General features: G+C 38.6%; 1 protein-coding gene and 2 non-coding genes across 3 annotated transcripts in view; all 3 read left to right on the top strand.

Annotated features, from left to right (window-relative positions):
• Window positions 1–4,607: 4,607 nt before the first annotated feature.
• On the top strand, window positions 4,608–4,680 carry trnat-ugu (transfer RNA threonine (anticodon UGU)). Its single transcript has one exon. It is a non-coding gene; the product is annotated as a tRNA-Thr (tRNA).
• A 542-nt stretch (window positions 4,681–5,222) lies between these two features.
• Window positions 5,223–5,295, top strand: trnak-uuu (transfer RNA lysine (anticodon UUU)). The gene has a single exon. It is a non-coding gene; the product is annotated as a tRNA-Lys (tRNA).
• Window positions 5,296–10,568: 5,273 nt separating this feature from the next.
• Window positions 10,569–24,284, top strand: part of LOC104965260 (ribosomal protein S6 kinase beta-2-like) — a 15,969-nt gene continuing 2,253 nt past the window's right edge. Inside the window, exons 1-12 of the mRNA XM_010794217.1 lie at window positions 10,569–10,739; window positions 12,892–12,946; window positions 13,357–13,394; window positions 13,493–13,607; window positions 17,394–17,462; window positions 17,592–17,739; window positions 17,880–17,937; window positions 18,070–18,170; window positions 18,722–18,812; window positions 19,147–19,237; window positions 20,090–20,197; window positions 20,788–20,850. Coding sequence (XP_010792519.1) covers window positions 12,893–12,946; window positions 13,357–13,394; window positions 13,493–13,607; window positions 17,394–17,462; window positions 17,592–17,739; window positions 17,880–17,937; window positions 18,070–18,170; window positions 18,722–18,812; window positions 19,147–19,237; window positions 20,090–20,197; window positions 20,788–20,850 — 936 coding nt within the window. The 5' untranslated portion in view covers window positions 10,569–10,739; window position 12,892. The remainder of the gene's footprint in view (window positions 10,740–12,891; window positions 12,947–13,356; window positions 13,395–13,492; window positions 13,608–17,393; window positions 17,463–17,591; window positions 17,740–17,879; window positions 17,938–18,069; window positions 18,171–18,721; window positions 18,813–19,146; window positions 19,238–20,089; window positions 20,198–20,787; window positions 20,851–24,284) is intronic.

Below are 24,284 nucleotides of genomic sequence, written 5' to 3'. Positions count from 1 at the left end.
TGGTTAAGGCAATAGCTGAGGTGTCTGTTGGTGATGCGAGTATGATCAAGAACAAAATTGTAAAAGGGGCGGACATATCTTTCTCTGCTTCAACATTGTCAATAACTGCCCAAAAAGCCCACCCCCAAATACTTTTTCCTCAATGCTGTCGAATATCTGCATAAGGTGATGTTAATTTACTGCAATATTTAAAAATGCCAGTATTTCGAGGGTTGGAGGTGTGAAGTTGGCAAAAAAAAAAAAGGGCTCAGAAAATTAAAATATCTAGTATTAGAATATCAGTTTGTAAATATCAGTATTTGATTCGAGAGAGCGAAAAGCTCAGAACCCAACATTGAAGGTATTCTTCCCCACTTATTTATTATGTATACCTTGATTCTGTACACTTTGACTGACCTTGTAACAATGAGTAACCCCAACCCTAACGACCCCCCACTTTGCCTCCGAGTCTGCCTGCGTCTCAAACCTCAGACTTTCACCGGTCCCGTGTTGGTATCACCGCCCAAGGGTAACCGTCACATTGTTCGACAACAACCCAACAATGTGGAGGAGCGAAAACAAGAAAGAGGGAGAGAAGAGGAATAACGGACTCCCAATTATTCTTCATCCTTCGCAACAACACTCCCGCTTTTCTACAACCCCCCACTGACAAACACAAACACACAGGAGTTAGCTTTCTATCTCTCCATGTTGAAGCCAAATCCGAAAGGCCCTTGGACATTTCCATGGCGAACGTACACTTGTACAAACAGAGAGAGGAAGGGGTGAGAGAGGAAGCGAACTGGGGGAGGTGGACAAACAAAGTGCAACTCTCTGCTCATCAGCCTTGAATTTCCATTCTTCACGAAACCTAAGGTTCTCTCTCCGTTCTGGGTCAGGAGTTGCAGCTGCTGTGTGTGTTTGTGTGGTGTGTGTGTGTGTGTGTGTGTGTGTGTGTGTGTGTGTGTGTGTGTGTGTGTGTGTGTGTGTGTGTGTTAGTAGTGATAATGGGTAAGGGCTAAAGAATGCAGCTAACTCCTTCGTGCAATTGTCATTTGCAGCTGCTCCACACCATCATATTGTGAATTTCAACCCAACACAGAAAACCACATAAACATGTTCAGTTTCTGACAGAAGTTCCACGATACTATAAACTTTCCGAATGAGCTGAACCAATGCAAGTGTTTAAAGTATAGAGCAAATCAACCGATAAAGAGTTGTAGGTCAGACACCTAATTACTTTGTTTAAGGCCTCTTATTACCTCAGATGCTTAAAATCCCCAAAATCCTCAATAAGCTTTGTTTTGAATCCAAGTTCTAAAAGCATTTTGTATTCTGATACTGCTCATATTTACCTTTACTGTGTGACCCTGCTGGCAATTAATGTGTAATTAATCATAGAATCCATTTCCAATCTGAGGTTTGACCTACTCTTCATTTTACATTTTACAGTAAACGTTGTAATAGAAAAATATTATAGTCACTTACTTACTTTAATAATATCATTGTGTGATTCTTATTTTCTAATGTTTATCTATATTTGCTACTTCTCACACTTCTTATCTAAGCTTGGGAAAATTCCTTTTTAAGAAGATATGTTGCAGTGTTGTTAGTTACACTCTATTTGCACCAACAGTATGACCTTCCACTCAGGTGAACTGAGAACATCCTGATATGGCCTCCCTAACTTCCAGAATGCTCCTTTGTTATCACCAAGCTTCACCCCTCCCTTTCTCCTCTCTCTGTGTTTAAATATGCAACCCAAACTCTATTCTTCGTCTTTCACTCTGCAGACTGTACGCTCTCTTGCAAGAAATAAAATATGACAAAGACAGCTGAATGGTTTAATTCTCTATCCACATCTGATGAATAAATTCCCACCACAATGTTGAGTGGGTAAGTAAACTCAACTTTACCAACATTAGCATCAACAATGGCTCAATGGTGTGATCCAAATGTAACCATAAAAAGGGTCCCCAACTCCAATCAAAACAGCACTGGTTTTGATATGGCTTTGTTTATAAAAGTGGGGACAGTTGGCACAGCAGAAAAACAGGCCAAAGTATTTGTTCCTTGCTATAACGCAATATTTACAATGACATGTGTTGATATGTTTATTTAAGTAAACAAATCAGCAGGCAAACTTCAATCAAAGATAGTGATCATTTTACAAAAATATCTATATGTGTACTTGTCAGTCTCTTGAGGCCTTGTATCCTGTATGACCATGATTATATAACAAACAAATACGTTTTTGAATAAACACCTGAAGGTGCCACAATGCCTTTAGACCCCGAATAAGACACCCAAGCGTGACACCCATGCACAGTTAACCCTCTCTCTTTAGCTCCCACAACAAGTCTTACCTGTGTCCTGCCTGAACTGGTGCATTGACTGGAGATCTATGATGTACGGCGAGAGCCGGTTGTCCACCTGGCCGAGGACCACGCTTCCTCCGCGGGGGTCGCTGCTCCGGATGGCCGCCTCTATCTGGTGGGAGACGGCGGGGCCGTAGGGCCGCCACCGTCCGTGTTCGTTCAGCCATTCCCACACCACCACGACAGAGGCCAGGAGCATGTTGTTACTGTTGGACCTGGAGAGGAAATGAAAGATGAACCACCAAGTAAACACTTATTTGTTAGCTTCATGCATCGCTAACCACAGCGGAGGGATTTGTTTGCCAAAATAAAGGCTGCCTGCTCAGAGATGAGGCCAAACACACATAAAACAAGACGGAATTTAGACACACTGTCCTTTTAATTGCGATATACATTTTAATAATACCCTTTCTTTTCCATCTGTGTCTTTCTCCCCCGTTATAAATGAATACAGGCCCCCCGAAGCTAAAACAAAGCCAGTTCCTTACATGGAGCCGCGGCTGAGCTAACGCCGGGAGATGCAGAAACATTCTTCTACGTAGATCCGAGCTCCTCGCATGGTCAAGCGACAAAGGAAACCCTGGTCCTTGCCCGACTGTCTTAATTATATGGTGTTGTGTCAGCCGCAATAACTGACAACAAAGCGGCCTAAATAGTGTGTTGTATTCTTGCTAGTCCTTGCTCAAGAAGACAGAACGATAGCTTCTCCGTCGAATCGTGTATTTCAAGCGACGGCCTCAGCGAAAGAACCCGCATCGGTGTGGGGAAACGCATTTAGAAAAATATCGCTTGTTTATTCATTTTTTAGCTGGATCTATAGGTGTCTATAAATCCCGTCAGAAACAGACTCGGCAGGGTGAGGATAGCAACAGCTAGTGTGTGTTTGTCTCCTCTAGTTTGGGGCGTAGCATTCCGAAATATTGAGAAAGTAGTGGCTTCCCAACAGCGCAACCTCAGTAATAAGCAACCCGGGTCATATCGGAACAGGTTACACTGGTCTCGAACACAACACTAGAGGGATGAACTAAAAACACATGTATCTAAAAAAAAAAAAAAAACTGTCCATTGTGCATTTGTCCAGAGTCTAGTTATTATTAAGAATGTCAAACAACTGACCATAAAAAAACAAGTTTGTCATTTGTAAGGTTTTACTACATCATTAATACAGTGTTGTTAGTCAGGTTGTGGTGGTTTGGTTAGGTAATATGCACAAGTATAGAATGTCATGTCGTTTACGCTTTTACATAATTTAAAATCAAATCTTAATTAATCCTTCACCTGTTGATGTGAACTTCTTGGTCCACTATCATGGTCCTGGACACTTGAAACAAAATCCAGGTTCTTCACAGACCTATTCATGAATTAAATCTGCTCTTTCGTCCTCCTGGCTCCACCATGGCACTTTCTTTCCCCCAGCCGGTCGAACAAAACCAAATCCCCTTTCTTTCTATTAGAACAATTCAAAGTCCAAATAGAGATGGACTAAACTCCCTTCAACTGTGCTAAGGTTAGGGAAACGTAACCTCCACGATGCATTAAAATTAACTCTGCCATGTTTATCCCTTTGCTATCCTTTAGCGTCCATCTTCATCTTCCTGTGGGGAAATTTGTGGCTGCAGAGTGGGGGGACAGCAGGGGGCCCCGGCCTCTCACCACGCCCTGTAGCCCCAACCGTGAGAGTGGCCCACAACCAATAGAAACATGGTCTCCCAAAACATTTCATGATCCAGGCAACACTGCCGGCCTCTATGTAATACATGCTTTGGTTTGACCTATTTCACATTTCACGTTTTGACGTTTGTCAATTTATTTATGAATTGTTACCAGTAACTTATACAATAGTGAAAGCGCAATGGATTAAAGTCGTGTTCTGATTATGGTTTTTATACAAAGACAAAAAAACTAACAAACAAACAAACAACTTCCTATGGTCTCTTTGAAATGACAGGCAGTAATTTCAGAAGGAGATCGCTGAAGACGTATGTATTTTTTAATGTGTTGATGTGCTGCCACCAGGTGGATGAATTTGGAACCACACACTTTTCAAGTAGATACATGTACAGTGAAAATCATGATTTGAATGAATCGTAGGCAGTTTATTAGGGCGGGATTACATTTTGGGTTGAAAAATAATTCCTATAATTTACAGGTGTGGCATTTTTTTTTAAAACATTTTATATAACAAAATAAATCAATATAGCTGGAAAAGTAACTATTTCATTGAAAGTGACGTCATGTGCATACGGCAATGGCTCCATAGCTCAGGGGTTAGAGCACTGGTCTTGTAAACCAGGGGTCGCGAGTTCAAATCTCGCTGGGGCCTGCTGACCTTTTACATTTTCTTTGATAAACATGATACAGAGAATTTACATACAACCATTTAAATCAATAATTTTAAAGCATTTTACAAACATCAAATCTGTAAACATCGAATTGCAGTGCAAGCAGTAACAAATAATACATAGAAATAATACAACATCAATAACTACATGAAATAATGTAATTCATCATTATAGCCATTTGTTCACAAATCAGAAAAACACAGTCATTATATATAACGGGATCACATTGGACGAAAGCCAATCGCGGCGCGGGATCACATTGGACGCAAGCCAATCGTGGCGCGGGATAACATTGGACAAAAAGAACATTCACGGCCTAGGCTCTAGGGTAACATTGGAAAGAGCCACTCACGGCACGGTTTCTTCGACCACGGCCCACTTATTGAGGACGCTGACAAATGACATTAGATGTGGTAAACCGTAGCCAGATTCAGCAGCTAACGAAAACCAAAAATACGAAAAACAATGTAAAATTGTTTCTGATAATAATTAATAAATCAATGTTATTTGAGGCACATTCAGAGCCCGGATAGCTCAGTCGGTAGAGCATCAGACTTTTAATCTGAGGGTCCAGGGTTCAAGTCCCTGTTCGGGCGGATAGCCTTTTGTAATTTCTTTAATGCTTTTTATTGTTTGTATTTTATACTACTTCAATATTTAACATTTAGAAATTTTGAAACTCGTTTTACAAAAGTGAGAAACAAACTAAAATGCATTAAATCGTGAAACTTTCCCCACTCAATTGGATCAGACTATTAAACATTTAAAAGCAGAGGTGAGATACAACTTTTACTGCATTATCTGGTGTTTACGATGTTGTCTATGAATGCTGTTGGCAGTGGTTGACTAGTCGGTGTTCTCCCTGTTAAAGTTGGCTTTCCAGTGGGTGATGCAAACAGCCAGCACCATAACAAGCAGAACAAAACCCACAACCAAACAGTACCAGTGTTGAAAGAAAGACAAAGAGGATCCTTGAGATGAAACTGAAGAAATGCAGAGAGAAATAAAACAAGCTGTGGTTAAAATCATTTTTACTGGATTTTTACTGTTAACGTTGCATAATGAAATCACACTTCATACTTTTCCTGACATTTTCTGTTCCTCCACATCAAATATGGTAAATATTAAGGCATTTACTTGCTTATAAAGTACTTCATTTACACACACAGAACCCTAATGGTGCTAATGGGTAAAAAACACTGGTAACCATGTGTTTTTTAGTACAAAAAAAGCAACTTTATATATCCCCTGGTTGTAAATGCTGCATGTTTATTTACTGTATTAGACTTAAGTTGTTTGGCAGGAAGAGATTGAAGGGTCAGCTCTGACACAACATACCTCCCATTTGCATTATTATTATTAATTTATGTTTTTTATTTATCAAGGTGACATACCTTTAAGTGAGACGCATGCAGAGAAATCTACTGGTTTGATATACAGCCATTATACTTCAATAAGCAAGTGTGCAACAAGGCCTAGTAAACACAACACAAAATATATTCATCTACCTTGAAGCGTGGTTCCTCTCCCAACCGTTAAAGCTGTCTCCACATTAGCAATACAGTAGTACAGCCCCAGGTCTCCCTCCTCAATATTAGTGATCTTCAGTGCCAGAGATTGGTTCATTATTTCCAATGAGAAGCGAAGGTTAAGCTGAAACCCTGAGCAAAAAGTTGTAGTCGGTTGAGCACATATCAAACAATATGACATATTGTACATTTCCCCTCTGTGGGACGAATAACAGTCTTCTGATTCTGATGTTCTGTATTCCCAGTTTAAGTTTTTTTTACCCCAGTTTTATTATCACATTTGACACTTAAAGAGTTGTTTACAGTATGACTTCTGCCTCAGTTCAGTTTAGACTTCAGTTGTTTTTATGATTCAATTTTGGTTCAAATCAGCAATTGAGACTGTCTAATACCTTGGACTGGTTGTGCCTCTGTTAGGCTGGCGCTGAGGATCACAGTTGGGGTGGAATCAGGGTTGTTCCTAAGCCAGGTTGTATCATGACGGTAGAATATCTCGCAGTTAAGAGTCACTGTTGAACCGTACTGGACATATTGGACCTCAGCAGCAGGCACAAAGGGCATCCAAATACCAGACATCATGATAAACCCTAGAGTGAATCAAATGGATTATTAACTCAGTTTAAACTTAAAGCAAACGTTTAGAGATGTTTTTCAATAACAGTGTTAATTGACATGCAATCATTTGAGTTTAAACATATTTTTTGAAAAAGTACAGTAGTATAGTAGTAAAGTAGTGCTGATGCTAGTTAAATATCTCCTTTTGACTTTAAATTAATTGTACCCTTTTGTTTACAGCCTACTAACCCAATTTTCTTAATTTTGACAGACTTCTTTCATTGACAATTGTGGGAACTTCTTTCTCCATAGCCAATCTCTGTTCTGGTGACCAATGCTAATTCCACTGCTTTTCTCTATTCTCCTTTATGCACTTGTAGGCCACAACATGCAATTCCACTGTTATGCAATGGTACGCCTTCAACACAAAAAGGAACTGGTAACTGGAACTGTACATTTAAAAAACATGCGTAGCTCGATAGGATTGCTTTCACCCACACAAATATGTTCTGCATCCAAATAAAATTCCTGAATGAAAAATGTTGTGTGTGACTTCTTTTAGCGCACATCCAGACTTATATTAACTTATATTATATTAACTAGACTTAACTAGTTTACTTGAGAGGCCATCCACACCGACTGATGTCGGAAGTGGGAATGCATTTTTTTTACAGTTGCCAGTACCCCACCTGACAGAGGATAAATGATTTCTGCCCAGCTAACCGGGTATGAAGTTACAATTACATCATTGGCCGGTGGTTAGCTGGGTTTGTCCAGCACAGAAGAGTGTTTAATGTGCACTAATAACCACACAAATGAGCAATCCTCTAAGTCACAGCGATGCATGGACCGAAAAAATATGAAGTAATCATCTGAAAACGACAATAATAGGTCCCCAAAGCAAAGACTGTAATATGCTACTGTCCATAAAATACATTGCTGTATTCAGACTGAGGTCATCATTTCTTGGTTCTATTATCAACACATCTGATTACCATGATTGATTAAAGATTTCAGTATGGTGCTTGAAGTTTTAGAAATCAACACCTGACTATTCCAAGTTAGTATTTTTAAATATTTTCTTAAAATTCACTTGTACATGGAGGCTTTTTGCAGTTTATCTTTCTTTACCCATGTTCTACCTCCTTATTATAGTTGATTTGATTATCATTTTCCATCAACAAAACAATTACTATCATTCCCTTCTCATCACTTGAGACAATTTAAAAGGAGGAAGAAGCAATATCAATCAGAAACATCCCCTGCTGCCGTCACATCTGCGTGTTTTTGCCATTGTAATCATTGGTCGTTGTTTCATGTCATTCGGAGTCTACCTTGATCTAAAAGTATAACCTTATTCCTTACCTATAAAACAAGGTGACTTTCTGATATCCAAAATTATATTGAAATGGTGTCTTTGTTACTCACCAACGACGATCATTGTTATCCAGTTAGACTTCTTCTTCTTGTGTCTCTATTTTTTTCTTCTGTTCGTGACATTAACAGACCACGGACTTCCTTTTTAGTTGCGTGTCACTGTTTCCACGGAAGGTGTGCATCTGGGGTTGTCTGGCTTCAAGGAAAGTGAAAACCTCAAAAGGTAATGAAGCTATATTTACCCTGAGAATAAAACATGTTTCTCTTCTGTGCTCAAAACAACAATGATTAAAATGTGATACATTATCCTCTTCTGTACTGTGCTTTACATTTTAGTACTTTAATTTACAGCTTAAAAGTCATTATAGAGAAAAAGCAAGCTCTACTTTACCTTTAATCAATATTTTGGCAGAAGGAACTTTTTCACTTTCTATCGCACCCCAGTCCCTTCTAGATTGAATTCGATATTTCAAAGTTTGATTGACTTTAAGTCAAATTAATTTGAAATCGGATCTGTTTGGGGGAAGGAGGCTGTCAAACTTAAGGAGGAGGTTCAATTAGCCAAGTTTCTCTTGAGTCGGGGGCCAAAAAGTATTGTCTGTGTGTCAAACACATATTTTATTCCTTCGTGCCATAGAGCCCCATTGTTGTCTAGATAGAATATAACAAGAGCATTTGAATGAGCCACACTGGTTGATATATAACATAGGCCTACCTGCCTTCTGTAAATATTAACACACATTACAATTTGCACTCTTTAAAGTACTGATCTACTTTGTCTACCGACAAATTAACTATCTTCTTCTTTAATTAAAAGTGTTTTACTTTTTGTAAACTATTTTTTAGAAACTTTACTTTCCCAGCTGTGTTCAAATATTAGTGTCTTCAGTAGAAGTTAGTGTTCTGTTTTTCTGTAGAAGTTAGTGTTCTATAGAAAACACAAATATTTGTGAATTAAAGACAGGGTATTTAATTCACAAACTTTTACATACCCTGAAGCCATTCTTTTGTTGGTTTTGGTCTGTTAATTTAGTTGAACATCAGGAAATACATATATATATATATGCGAGCAGTAGCCTATCATTATTTTTGAATGGGAGGCAAGAAATCTGTTAAAGTTATCAAGTCTTGGCACCCTTTGTTAACTGTGCTTGCTTTTTCAACACAGATAACCATACTTCCATTTGCCAGGTGTGGGTGATTATTAGACATGACTGATAACAGGTAAATCAATAAGGTAAGAAATATAAAAGATATTGGTAATAAGTTGGAGGGTTTTTTCACTTTGAGAGACAAGCATAAGCAGTCACAGGTGGATTTTTTTTTAAATGTACCTTATTAAAAGAATATACATGACCAGAGCAGACTATGCTAACTTAACATAAACCCAATAAAATACAACCCACAAGACAATGTAGTATTTCAGTTATACTATTTAACAACTTACACAAACACAGCTAGCAAAAAATATACTATAGTATAGAAATACACAGAATGTAGTACCCAAGTCCCATTCCACCTAGAATGGTGTGACAGGTTGTGGTGGTGCATGACCACTTCCTGTATTTAACACCTCTATGTTGCCCATGCCTGACAAGCAAGTCGGTCACCAATGGCTTCCTGCTGCATAACCTTCAACACGTTTAACTCATAAGCAGCCCAGACTTAGCTAGAACAATTGACGGTATACTTAACTTAAAGATGCTCTATGCGTTATGGGGTTTTCCCTTTCATGTAGTGTGTTTTATAGGTTTTTGTGCATGTAAATGGTCTGCAAAGGCTAAAATCCCAATGTTCTCAAACTTTTTGAGTTTGAGAACATTGATTTATGGAGATTTGTGTCATCCTTTATCTCTTTTCTTATACAAACAGTATGTGGACTGTGAGGATGACGTAAGTGCAAGAAGGTTAAAGACATGTATTTCAACTTTGTTTGGGATGTAGGTGAAGCCTACCTACCCCTTCCTGTTACCCCTCGTGTTAGATTATATAGGCATGGTACATATTTCTCTGGAATATCTGCCTCCACCCCAAAACAATATAATTGTAAAACATGTTATTATTATTATTATTATTTATTTTATATTATTTGTATTGTTATATTTGCTTTATTTTATTATTATTAACTTATTTACTTATAAATCTATTAAAATGTGTATTTTCATTAGCACTTGTTGTGATACTGTAGCAGATGTGGTATCCCCATCATCATCAATATGACTACCAGATTATATATATATTTCTCGAACAAAATATATAAGCATTACATCATATTACCTTGGTATGGAGTCAGTCCATCTCGTCCCATGAATAGCAGTCATGAGCAATATACTTTGTGTGTTCAGTGTGCATGATGACGTAGAGGTTAAAGTTCCACTCAGTGACAACAAAATCTCGCAGCTTCCATGCTGCAACGAGGCGAATAAAGGGAATTTAAACAGCTCTGTGTGTGGTTGCTGGTTAGTTGACTAAAGAGTAAAAAGACCAATGGAGCTCACGGCTCTTTGTGAAAAGAAATTGCTTTAGGTTTTAACTATCGGACTGCGACAAATAACCACTGGATGAAGGAGCGTTCACAGGTGAAACGATAGTTAGCATTAGCATATATGTTAGCTGTATCCCTGTCAAGCCAGCTGTCAACTTGATGTTAACTCACACTTAATATTGTTAGACTGTTAACCAGTTTGGTAATTTGCCTTAACAATTAACGACCCCACAAACACTCTCACCTATTGTGGGCTTTCCCTTAGAGTGTAATGAAACGTGTTCAGTCATGTGATACCCTCATGTTGTTTGTTTGTAAGCTGATTAGCTAGCATGCTAACGATAGAAGTTAAGCTAGCTGTCTTTAAGCAATTGCGTCTTTAATTCGTGTACATTGAAGTTACATCCCATACTTAAAGCCAAATCGTTATGGACACAGAAACACGATTTGTCAACGTCTATTTTAACCTGAAAGGAGTGCGTTAGCTGTGTTGTGTTTGCCAATACAACACGGTTGGAAGAGGCTAGGCTAACTTTAGGTTCTGAATAGTGATGTGTCGATTTTAAGTGAACGACGGGAGCCGGCTCGCGCCCGCGAACGAGCCGTTTTTTGTTTTGTTGTTGTTAAGTAATACAAGACATAATGATATGATGATCTCCGCGCTACAGCTGCTCCGTGCATGCATGCAGTGACATGTAATATCCAAGGATTAGAGACCGTTGGGGGCTGCTGTACTGAGCATTGCAATATATTTATTTTCACTATGTTATTTATTTATGATTATCCTTAGGCTCAGCAAAGATTTGATGTCAGCTGTTGCTGTCTTTTTTCTATAGTTAATACTCAAATAGAGCCCTGCTGTTTTGTCAGGGCCTTTTCTTTAAATATAATTTTAAAATTTCAATACAGTAGCCCCTTTTTAAAAAATGTCTATGCTTAAGTTTTTATAGGTGTTGCTATCTGCTTTGTGTAGCGTGGTTCTACAAGCAAGTCAGTGCATTCATAGGGTGGTATCAAGAGAGTTACAAGGGTCTGTAAATGCAATGAAAACATTTGGCCACAGCAAATCATTTATATTAAACATGTACTTTTTACTTTTGAACTTCAGTACAAAGGATGTATTGAATAATGTAATTGATATAGGTCTACACATATAAATCATTAGTCAAAACAGGGCTACATTTGATTGAATTATAAAAGGTATATGTGGTAAACTGAAGAGCCGTTTGGGAGCCGAAAGAGCCGGTTCTTCCTGGTGAGCCGAGCCAAATGATCCGGCTCACTAAAAAGAGCCGGAATTCCCATCACTAGTTCTGAATTGGCCAAGTAATATGAAGTTAGGCTTACCCTCATTTTGTTTTAGTGTGTTTTGTTAACATACCTTTTATCCCTGGGTCACTTACTTGAAAATGTGGTCAAATACCTTTAGTACTTAATTGGAAAATGTTGTAGGAGTTAGACAAAACAACAACACATTTTTGCTTGATCAGCAGGATAGCATACTAACCACCTTAAGCCTAAAGTTATCACAGGTTCCCCAAGATATATATGATATTCTGGGTATTTTCAACATAAATATTGCTGTTGGGAATACATTGGGTATTTCTAGGACACTAAATACAAATAATCATTCAAGTTTTAGTCTGAATACATTGTGAAAGTCAAATGTCTAAAACATCTTTTTTTTTTTACACATTTGATATCTGAAAAAATCATGGTAGGCTACTTCATCATATTGATCTAGCAATCATGTAAACCTAAATTCTACTGTATATAAAGTAATCGAACTTGATTTACAGTTTTGCCTTCTGTGGCCTTATACATGCAGATATCTCAATAGAATATTTCCCTCTTGTAGAAAAACGTTTCTATAGTCTCATGGTATACATGTTCACATCACCCCAAGATTTACAGCAGACCTTTGGTAGTGTTCTTGTCACAGGGTGATTTATTGCCTTGCTGAACAAAACGCTTCAGTATCATAACCATGCGTTTGGCAAAGTTATTATTTTCTGCAATATTCCCAAATTAATGGAACATTCTCATTGCTTTTTGTGAAATCACCCTTCTGTTGCTAGGATATTCATAAGAAAAGACGTCATCAGTGCATCCCTCTATTGCTCATTAGATGTGCATGTTTCATAGTTCTATAGAAATATGTAATTGCTTATTGTGATGAAATTAAATGTTCCTTTTGGTTGAATGAAAGACAAGAGACTTTTTAACAGTAACATATTTTGTTTTAGGATGGCGGGAGTGTTCGACATAGACTTGGAAACTGAGGACCTCAGTGATACAGAGGTCTGTATGCACTAAGTCTACTTGAAATACACAATAACAAGAATACTATTAATTTGTCTAATTCCAGGCGGTTTCTACTTTAGAAACATTTTAAACGCATGATACTTCTCTGTACATACAACTTACAGATATTATTAAAAGTTCAGATCTGATACCTGTGGATATTGTCCAAAGTAATAACTGTTACATGTCTACTATGTGTAATATGTCATGTGAAGCACTTTGAGCACTTGGGAAAGCGCTCTAACAAAAATGTAATGAATTATTATTATTATTATTATTGCCACAATCATATTAATTAAAAATGTGAAATACATCTCTGTTTTTAGGATAAATGTGGCTAATAGGAAAAAAAATATTAACATATTTTTAACTTTGTTTAACCTCATTGTCTTGCTGTTCATCTGTAGGATGATGTCTGTGACTTGACTGTAACAGAACCAGAGAAGTAAGTTGAATTAACAATACAACATGTATAAATGGATGCTAATATATTGCACGAGATGTATTTTTAACCCAAACTGCTAATGTTCTGTGTCATCCCAGTGTGCAGACGGAGGAGGTGGAGCTGACAAGTGAGAGTGTCAACAGAGACAGTGAGAGAGTGGGACCGGACTGCTTTGAGCTTCTGACCGTGCTCGGAAAAGGAGCCTATGGCAAGGTGTGTGTGTGTGTGTGTGTGTGTTGTATCCGAATATTCGTTCGTTGGAGTACTATTCGGATTTCAATTTCGTTATTCGTTTTTGATTGAATTTATTGAAATTTTTAATATCAACGTAAGAGCTTGTGCCTCTTCGGGGGGTGCTAACACTTAACCATACACGTTATCGTTTACTTTCTCCGACTTTATATGTAGATATGACTTTTNTTATTTTCATTACAGCAATATTGGACCAAAGACCAGACAAAACGTTATCCGCCTGCCTAAGGACCTCCAGCGGTTTTCCTGGACACTTCCAAGGGCTGTGCTCCCGTGCAAACTCTGGGCACATATGCAAAGCAAACCTCGACTTATTTGCCGCGACCCTCAGTTGTGGACAAGAAAGGCAGGGATAAACGTTGGGACACACTCGGCCTCTCCGAGTGTCAACCGCCGGGAACCCTTGCTCCCGGTAGTACACTTCCTCCTTTGGACGACGCCAGTCGGCAGGAGTTGCAAAAGAGCCGAGTGTACGTCCCTCTGTGGTTCGTAATGTCGCTGTCGTCTCGCTCCGAGACGAGCCTAAGCGGAGCTCGTCGCGGCTCCCTGAGCCCGAAAGAGGAATGCCCTCGAGCGCGTCGCAGGCCGCGAGCCCTCCGGCTAGGGCGATGTTGGCCGGAGCTGGCGGAAGTTCAAAGAGAGGTCTTTAACTACCGTCCTCCTGCCTAGGCCTCCGGAATGGCACCTGTATAAACTCCCGTGTCGCCGCCGCCTACCTGATTCCGATCAGCTGTCTGGCCTCCGGCCGAGCCACTCCCTTCACTCCAGCAGCCGGTGCCCTAACCACACCCCGCTGCCACACTATTCCACCATTTAAAATCATTTTGTAATGCTTTGATCACATACAATCGATATCACCTCTGTTGTGGCATACTGTATGTCTCAGTATTGGGATTTTGCAAATCAAACCCACCTGGTTTTGGTAAACTTATTTTAATCTTTGGATAAACTCTGCAGTTGGATCAAACACATGACTCTCAGTTATATTTAATTAGTTTTGCTCCAAATAGACTGGTGGATATTTGTCCATCGACTCAGTGAACTTCACAGTTTATGAGTGGCAGTCGGCAAAGTCTTCGAAGAAATATTAATAGAGAAATGAAAGTGGGAAGTTGTCGTCACTACTCGCCTGGGGAGAACCCTGGGCTCGACATTGATGCAGTAACATCAAAAGCTTTTATTATTGTTCACACAAACAGATACAACATGTACAATGCCACCTGACGAGTAGTACCATGTTCCTCTTTTATTATTGAACCGGTTGCCTCATGCATACCGCTGAAAGATGCCTTCATGAATTTAAAATGATTTCTTGGCCTCCCTCTGCTACCTCCTACCAGGCCTGAATCCCTGCATCAGGTGAGTGGAGAGCTTGAGCACAAGACTCACTGAAGCATTTTAAGTGACAACCACAAAAATAAATTCCCACATGTACACTTTAATCTTAGACAAACATTTTTTAGTACATGAAATACATGTATTTACTGATGATGAGAGTGGTTTTGCTTGGTTTCAGACCACTGAAATATCTTGCTCATGTACAAAACGTTCTTCGGCTAAATATTTTTTTGACATATTTTGTCTTAATTAAAATGTCTAGCATCTCACCGGTTTTTAACATTGTTTGAGGCAGTTCCATCAATGCATTCAAAACGGATTTACAAGTGCACAGACACTTCCAAATTGCCTTTCTATGCTTTAAACATCATAATGTATGTTTCTTTTTCTGACATGGTGTAATTGTTATTCAATCACTCTAACTAACCCTATTACAGTTAGGGAAATAAATAGAAAAAAGACAGACATGCTATACGCTCACCCACCCCTCACTATAACAGTTCAACTTGTTACATACACCGCACACTACATCCAGCATTGGATCTACATTTTGAGCCATGGTCATAATTCCCATACAGATACTCGGCTGCTGTAAATGAGGATGAACTAAAGAAAAGAAAAGGCAGCAACACCTGCCCTATAAAGACTGTAGAGGTAGAAAGCTTATTCCCCGTAATGCCTATTTTACTGTCTGTCCTTATTTGTCAGAATAAAATCCTTTCCTGGTGATATTAACAATATATGTCTATTGAGCTTTCACTGCCTCCACATATTTTATGGTTTAGGTTGAAATAGTGTAAGCAGAGCTGCTATGGGCGCCATGGGTGTGCTGCTACCATGACATTTAAAGGGCTCATAGAAATATATCTAAACAGGTTACAAGCCTTCCTGATTAAGTTATTATCGTTTAAGACAGCTTTTTATTAACAGCAGAGTCCTACAAGAAGATGTGCTTCCCATGTATGCTGCAGTACCCTGATGGCTGTTAAGGAAGCATGGCAAACCATATGAATCAGTATTCAATGTTGTGTAGCTACAAAAAAACTGCAGATCAGGAGAAAAAGCTCTTGATATACCGTGTATGAGGAGAAGACAATTTTATTATGAATTGAGCTCACAACATGGATGCTTGTCTCCCAGCAGTTGAAAGGCTATTCCTGGGTCACACAGAAAGCAATATAAAATCACACTTTTACATACAGAACCGTCTTAACACTCGACTAAAAACGTGCTACTACCCTGCAAAAAAAATTCCTATAGGGTTCTTCCGTTTAGAAATCTGCCGTTTGTACAGTTAATATTTAAGGAGGTTGTGTGTTCTAAATGCACGTCACCATGGCTTCAAATACCTTACAGTCCTGCATACACCATTCAAGTGAACGCTGTTTNATAATGTGGCTAATAGGAAAAAAAATATTAACCATATTTTAACCTTGTTTAACCTCATTGTCTTGCTGTTCATCTGTAGGATGATGTCTGTTGACTTGGACTGTAACAGAACCAGAAGAGTAAGTGAATTAACAATACAACATGTTAAATGGGATGCTTAATATATTGCACGAGATGTATTTTCTAACCCAAACTGCTAATGTCTGTGTCATCCAGTGGTGCAGACGGAGGGAGGTGGAGCTGACAAGTGAGAAGTGTCAACAGGAGACAGTGAGAAGTGGGACCGGACTGCTTTGAGCTTCTGACCGTGCTCGGAAAAGGAGCCTATTGGCAAGGTTTTGTGTGGTTGTGTGTGGTGGTGTTGTATCCGAATATTCGTTTTCGTTGGAGTACTAATTCGGATTTCGTTATTCGTTTTTGATTGAATCTTATTGAAATTTTTTAATAATCAACCGTAAGAGCTTGTGCCTCTTCGGGGGGGTGCTAACACTTTAACCATTACACGTTATCGGTTTACTTTCTCCCGACTTTATATTGTAGATATGACTTTTTCTCCGTTAAATCTCTGTCACGTTGTTCATAGCAACAAAAACTTCCGTCAACCAGCGCTAACTCTCTCCTTCAAAATAAAAGCATGTCCATACAAAATAGGAAGCCAAGCCAAATTACACTTAAGACATATACAACTGCAACGAAAGTAACAAACACAATACAATATCCTTTTCAATTTCAAAGAACAGAAATTGGGTTGTAGGCTATACATGAACAAATAACTATAAAACAACGATACTGTAGAATAACAAAATGAATGCCCTGAAGAAACCGAAATACACGTGTTGAAGCGGTTCGCTGCTGATTACTTCCGAATATCCGGAGCCTGAAAAATGGTGTGTGTGTGTGTGTGTGTCTAAACGCACTGAGTAGTATGTAACTATACACACTACTTCATTTTTTAAGTTTCACTAGAATTTCTCCTTGTGTTGATGATCCCAATATTAAAACGAAGTGTCTCTTTTTCAGGTTTTCCAGGTGAGGAAGGTTCAAGGTGCTCAGACCGGGAACATATTTGCTATGAAGGTCCTGAAAAAGGTACTTTGTCCCAGCCCACATCTCTCCCCTTAAACACAAAACGTAGGAGAAACAGTACACGAAGAGGTCACCCTCTTTACATCTCTCCTTCTTTTTCATGGCATTGTGCTCACTTGTAAAACAAATTAGGCGAAGATAGTGTGTAATGCAAAAGACACAGCCCATACACGAGCAGAGCGGGAGATCCTGGAGACCGTGAGACACCCGTTCATCGTGGATCTGCTCTACGCCTTCCAGACTGGAGGAAAACTCTACCTCATACTCGAGTGTCTGAGTGGTAAGTGGATGTGGGGGGTAGAAACCTATGATAGAGTCTAATGTCAGCTCTTATATGACACCTAAAGAGATTCCTTACACCTGCAATAGAATGGAAAGAAAATTATCTAATGCCACTAACCCTTTCCTGTTTATCATCAGGAGGGGAGCTGTTCATGCAGCTAGAGAAGGAGGGAATCTTCATGGAGGACACTGCTTGGTAAGGAGACATATTCTCGGGGGAATCGCTTGCACACAATCTTGAAAACCAAGTTGCAAATATTCTACTTTCTTTTATTGCTTAAGCATGATACTGATGCGTTGTTTTAAACTAATGTATGTCTGTGTGTAGTTTCTATCTAGGAGAGATCACATTGGCTCTGGGTCACCTTCACTCTAACGGGATCATTTACCGAGACCTCAAACCTGAAAACATCATGCTTAATCACCAAGGTAACACACACAACTTGGAAATACTTATGATCATGTAAAACATTAACTGTCTATAAAATGCAGGTGGAGGTCCAGATATTTTGGGATTTCTTAATTCATGTGTCATCTGTCATTTTTTTGGGTACAAACTGAATGACTGAATTGAATTTTAAAAGTTCAATTAATAAAAGATGACCTACTAACTGAATTTAAAGCTGAATTATAATGGATAAAGCTTATGTATTAGAAAATACAGACTTAAGTGTTTGCAAGTGGTATTGGTATTTTTTAAGTGGAAAAATAACTAGATTTTAAACCAGATTCTGACCTTCAGGGTCTGAAGTGTGACCTCAAATTTGTATGTCTGTCCCTCAAAAAATACCTCTTATATTTGACAAAAATGTACCTTTAACACCCTAATTAATGTGGTTTGTTTGTTTTGTTTCTTGTTGAGAGATACTTTTATGATAGTCATGTCCCCATTATTGATAACAAGTTAAAAAAAAAAAAGAAGGTACCTTTTGGTACCTCATGGATAGGTTTACTATAATATGTGTTATTTTCTTTTTTAGGACACATCAAGCTAACTGACTTTGGCCTCTGTAAGGAATCCATTCATGATGGAACCGTCACACACACCTTCTGTGGCACCATAGAGTACATGTGGGTAACACATAAACATGCATCTACAGGTCACACACACACTGCCACTCTCCTACTCCCTAGATTTTTAAAGTCTTTGTATTCCACTGGATGCTCCTACGATCGCTTCGCCATCTGTTAAATGTGTAATGCGCATCCTTATCATTTATAGGATACAAGAGTTTGTTACATCCATACAAACTCAAATGCAACTTAAATTTGAGTAATTGTTAATCACTATGCTTTTGAGTCATTCAAACTATTTCCCTTGATTCTGCCCATATCACACATATCCTCACATATTTGTAACTCAGATTACTTCTTTACCTTCTGTTTGTTCTGTGTATATTTTCAGGGCTCCAGAGATCCTGACCAGGTCGGGTCACAACAGAGCTGTAGACTGGTGGAGTCTCGGAGCCCTGATGTACGATATGATGACCGGATCGGTAAGCTACATCTGTGAGAGAAAATACTCTTTTTACGAAAAATCTGTGTCTGGAGACGGTAATGCGCGGTAATAGTTTAAACCAACTAGCTTTTTTTATACTGACAAAAGCCTGTTACTGTTTAGAATTGCCTAAGGCAGGGGTGTCAAACTCAAGGCCCGGGGGCCAAATCCGGCCCGTCACTTCATTTTCTGTGGCCCCACAAGAGCTTGCAAAGAATATTATATGTTTATTATACGGTTACATGATGATTTACAGAAGCACGTTGCCCATGAACTACATGTCCCACAATGCATCTCAAATTAGACTTTTTTTCTCAGAATTTGACTTTATTTCTTGTAAATATGCCTATTTCTCAGAATTAGACTCTTTTTTTTAAATGTAATTTCTTTTTTTTGATTTTGACTTTTTTTTCCAGAATTTGGCTTTTCTTTTTAAATCATTTTGTGACATTCTCACTGAAGATACTTGCAATTATTTGCCCCAGATTTCTGCTTTCAGAAGTAGCTAATTATGAAGTTATTACTCTATTTGATAATAATCCAATGCAGAGGCAATAATTTAATATAATACATTATTATATTTATATATGTATTTTTTATATGGTCTTAAAGTTACAACCCGCCCTTTGAGTGCAGCCATAATGCTGATGTGGCCCGCGATTAAATTGAGTTTGACACCCATGGCCTAAGGGTAACTATATTATTTGGAGAAAGAGTAACTGATAGAAAAGAGATATAACTTATTTATTAGTGATCCTTTTTATTGTTGCTGTGATTGCTAATTATAGACTAGAGAAAGCATTAGTTTTGATCTTCTTTAGTGAATACTGTCCCTGTGATTCTCCAACAGCCTCCATTTACAGCTGAAAACAGGAAGAAGACCATGGATAAGATCCTAAAGTGTAAAATCAATCTGCCTCCATACCTGACCATCGATGCCAGGGACCTCATCAAGAAGGTCAGTAAAACACAAAAAGATACAGCATGACAATGAAAATGAAGGATCTGTCCAAGTGTCAGTTGAGTCGACGCGGATGTTGAAATTGCCAACTACAGAAGGAGGGATGGGGAAGAATTATGTGAGGTAATCAGATGGGTCAAAAGGGAAAACAGGGGGGGCGGGAGATGTACATTTCCACCACCGCTCTCATGTTGGCGTGGTTTTTCCAGCTGTGTTTCTCTGGTCTGGTTAAGTGAAAAATATTACTGCATTTTTTTTGCCAAGATTAAGTGATACAGCGAAAGTCCAGATTATTGTTAGTTACATATTCATTGAACATTTCCCCATTGCTATTTAGAAAAAGGGTGTTAAACAGAGCAATTTTGAGATGTGGTTGAGTTTGAATGGGCTTGGGTGCTTTGGCAAGGTTGCACATTTAGATCAGTTAAATTAAACACAAATTATGTCACCTATCTGTTCCTCTATCGTAATTGTTATTTTCCTGGTATGAATTCTGAAAGATAAATGATTGATTATTTCAAAACTTAGGTATTATTGTGCAAAATCATCAATCTTTAAAGTGACTTTGCAACTCTTTTTCTTCTCAGTTGTTGAAGAAGAGTGCAGCCCAAAGACTTGGCTCCAGTAAAGAAGACTGTGCCGATATCCAGGTACCTCATTGCAGGAATTTATTCACTCATACTCAAGCGGCAAACTCTGGGGAAGAGCCGGGACGCCAATGCGGAAGTGCCTCAAACTGCAGTTCATCTAGTGGCCAGTAGGAGCAGTCTGCAGAAGGGAGCAATTTCCATAGACCCCAATGTTAAAATGCCCAACTTTAGAGCAGAACTAAACATGTTTACATCGTGGTTCAAAAAACCATATTCTCTGTATAGTTAGATCCCCCCTTCATGAATATGGATTGGGGGGGTGAATTTTTTCTCAACTCATCTGTTTAATTAATATTAAGCCTTAAATATTTTTGCATAAATTAGGGCGTGGTCACTTTGATGGACATGTACATGCCTCACTGTCAGCTAACAGCAACTTGTCCACTCTGCTAGGCTACAACCATAGAGGCTACAACGTTAGTTAGTTGTAGTTACTGTACTTGACCCTTTAGCTTTAGCCGTGTTCGTGGTGATTGTGCCTTTTAGGGAATATTGTTACAAATACCAGACAATTAAAATGTTGTGCTGTGCGCTTGAATGTACTAACAGAACTTCCAAGAAGTCTAAAATGATAATATTATACATGTCCCGTTCACAGGTGTTTGTGTGCTTGGTAGCTTAGCTTTTTACTTATTAGCCAGCTAAGGACGTAACCCTTTATACATACATATACATTTTAGTTTATGATTCAGTCTTGGGTAAGACTTTATAGTCTATGGCTATGACGCCCATAGTGCTAAACGGGAGCAAATGTTAATAGGGGACCCAATTATCCCAGTGGTGGCCGCCGGAGCTAACGGAGCCGCAGGGGGCTAGCTCCAGCCGGCGTCCCGGAGCTAGCCCACTGCGGCTCCGTTAGGTCCGGGCGCTGGGCGGTGGAGTTCTTATTTTCTTAACGTGTGAATGACAAGCATTAAGAATAACAAAACATAGCTGATTCTCTTGCAGACTGTCTCATTTGATTATGAATGTAACGTTTTATATAGGGGAACTACACTGTTAGCAGTAACTTGGTTTGCATGTATTTCATGTTAGCTTTAGCAACAAAGTGTTGCACGTAAGACCATCAAAGCCAATCAGGGAAGGTAAAAATGCTTAACATGGGTCAAGAATGTTTGCTGTGCGCCTCTGCCTCCAACCAAATAACAGTTTGTAGGATGGCAGTTTAGACGGTTGTCCACGGATGTATGTGTGAAAGTCCTTTTCAGTGCCTGACCCTCTGGAATTATAAAAATTAACTTTTTTTCAATGTAACGTGTGTGTGTTGATAGTGTAGTGTGTTTAACCTGGACTAACCGTCATAGAATCGACGAATTTATTTGAAGTGATTAATTACGTTTGGTCGCAAGCCTTATGCGGATAATAAGATAATAAGATAGTAAGAATAAACTCTTTATCAAGAATTTTAGTCGTAGACAAAACAATTGTACGTTTAGGACTGCCGTCCGGTGCCAATCGAGACTACAATGGACTACTATTTTACGCGGTGTGGATAGACCGGTAAGTCGGTGTCTCCAAGGGAGATAATGTTTTAGTTTAGACATCTGCCTACACTTTCGTGATAACAAAATTTTATTACCAGCCTTACACTGGACACTCGGAAGACTTAATGGCACTCCTGTCGTGTATAAGATTGATTTTACAAAGTTAGTTATTTCATTGTAGAGATAAGAATAGAATAGAATTATTATAGAAGTATAATTATTATTATTATTAGTATGTCATACCAGGCTTTCCCTCGTCCTCTTTCGTTTGTGTTTTTTATATGTTTTTTTTTTTTTTTTTTTTTTTTTTTTTTTTTTTTTTTTTTTTTATTTATAGTGACGTATAATTTCGTTTGCTACATTTCCTTTTCATACTCGTATTGTTTATTTCTTCACATTACATTCTTGAAATGTAATATTATATACTAATAAATTATATATTTCTGATAATATAAATAACTTAATGTTCTAATCTATATGAATCACTAGATTTTATAACTACACAAGTTTACGAGAAGTTTTGTTGTTGACTTTCCAGGTACTTTGAACAGAAAGACATAAAACACCTTACTTCGCGGTAGAGGACCAAATTTTGGACTTTAACTTTTAGACCGTTGCGGGAGAAACCTTTTTATACACCTCCCGAATTGTAAGAGAATATGACCAAAATCCGTCCAGCTTCGTCCTTCGACATTCCGACCTCAGAACTTTAAGTACGTGTAGACATGCACGCGATGGTACAGAGTGCTGATGTTCAGTCCGAAAAGTATTCTTTCTTTTCTTTCCTCTCTTTCCCCTGGGTTCTCTCTCCCTGATTTCCCGCTGTCATACAGTGGGTCAAAAAAGTTTTCTTTCCACCCACACCAGTGCTCACCAACCTTTAATCAGACATAATCGATCCGAATCGGGTTAACCTATTTATTAATAACATTACCAAAACGACGGACTGTAATTATTACAGTTAATAGAAGTGTCTTTACGACTCCCAAAAAGTAAAGTGAGGAGAAATCGACTGTAAATTATTTACGTCCATGTAAAAATAAGTCGATAAGTATGATTTAGTCAACAGTGGAGATACCCTAATCAAAAACATAGTATTTCTATTTCGTTGTGAAAGAGTCTTATTTTGTTTGATCTCAAATTTTTCTTTTTTTTGACTCAGTTCGTTTTATTTTATTTAAAAGTTTTTATTTGATATTCAACGTTTGTTTAGTAAACACATTAGTACCATTTTGATATTCAGAAAAAAGAACAAAATTGGTATCCAAAAACCAAACGTCAAGAACAAAGAAAGAAAGAGTTACTAGTCCTGAAAACGGAGCTGACGTCGAAAGAGAAAACGCGAGGAGTAAAAAAAACAAACTCTCAAGACTGTGTTTGGAGGGTCGACCCGCCCTGAAAGTCCCCACGTAGGGGTAACGATGAGTCAAAAACTCACTGTAAGGGTCGGAGTCGCCAGCCGACATCACTAACCGTAATAGCTTAGGGAAGCCCTGTGTTTTAGAAAACTAAGTCAAAGTGAAATTTCTAAACAAGTGACTAAGCAAGTGGCCAAGGCTTGCTAAGCCAGAAACATGAATTAAGCAAGTCACTCAGAAGTGATGAACGCTTCAGGGCATGTTCTTCAAAACGACCGATATTTTACACTACTATAATTTTGTTGTAAAATGTGAGTGGAACGTACGGGGTACTTAATACGGTGAACCCTTATCGCCATGTATAAAAAATTCTTTATATTTAACCGGTAGCAAATTTAAGTTTTACACACGGACTGATATGCTACATAATGGTCGTCCGATTCGTGCAATTATGATAAGTGTTTGGTATATGACATATATAATTACCTGCATCACAGGCACTGCAGTGGGTATCTTAAGACGTCTCTACCTGGCTCTTCGGGAATCATCCCGTCCTCAGACGGTGATTGCAAACTGTCGCTGCAGTCTCAGG

The sequence above is a fragment of the Notothenia coriiceps genome, unplaced genomic scaffold, assembly GCF_000735185.1.
Source record: "Notothenia coriiceps isolate Sejong01 unplaced genomic scaffold, NC01 NC01_scaffold00037244, whole genome shotgun sequence".
NCBI classification, from domain to species: domain Eukaryota; kingdom Metazoa; phylum Chordata; class Actinopteri; order Perciformes; family Nototheniidae; genus Notothenia; species Notothenia coriiceps.
Note: the sequence above shows the minus strand (reverse complement) of the source record. Positions and strands in the feature narration are given on the sequence as shown.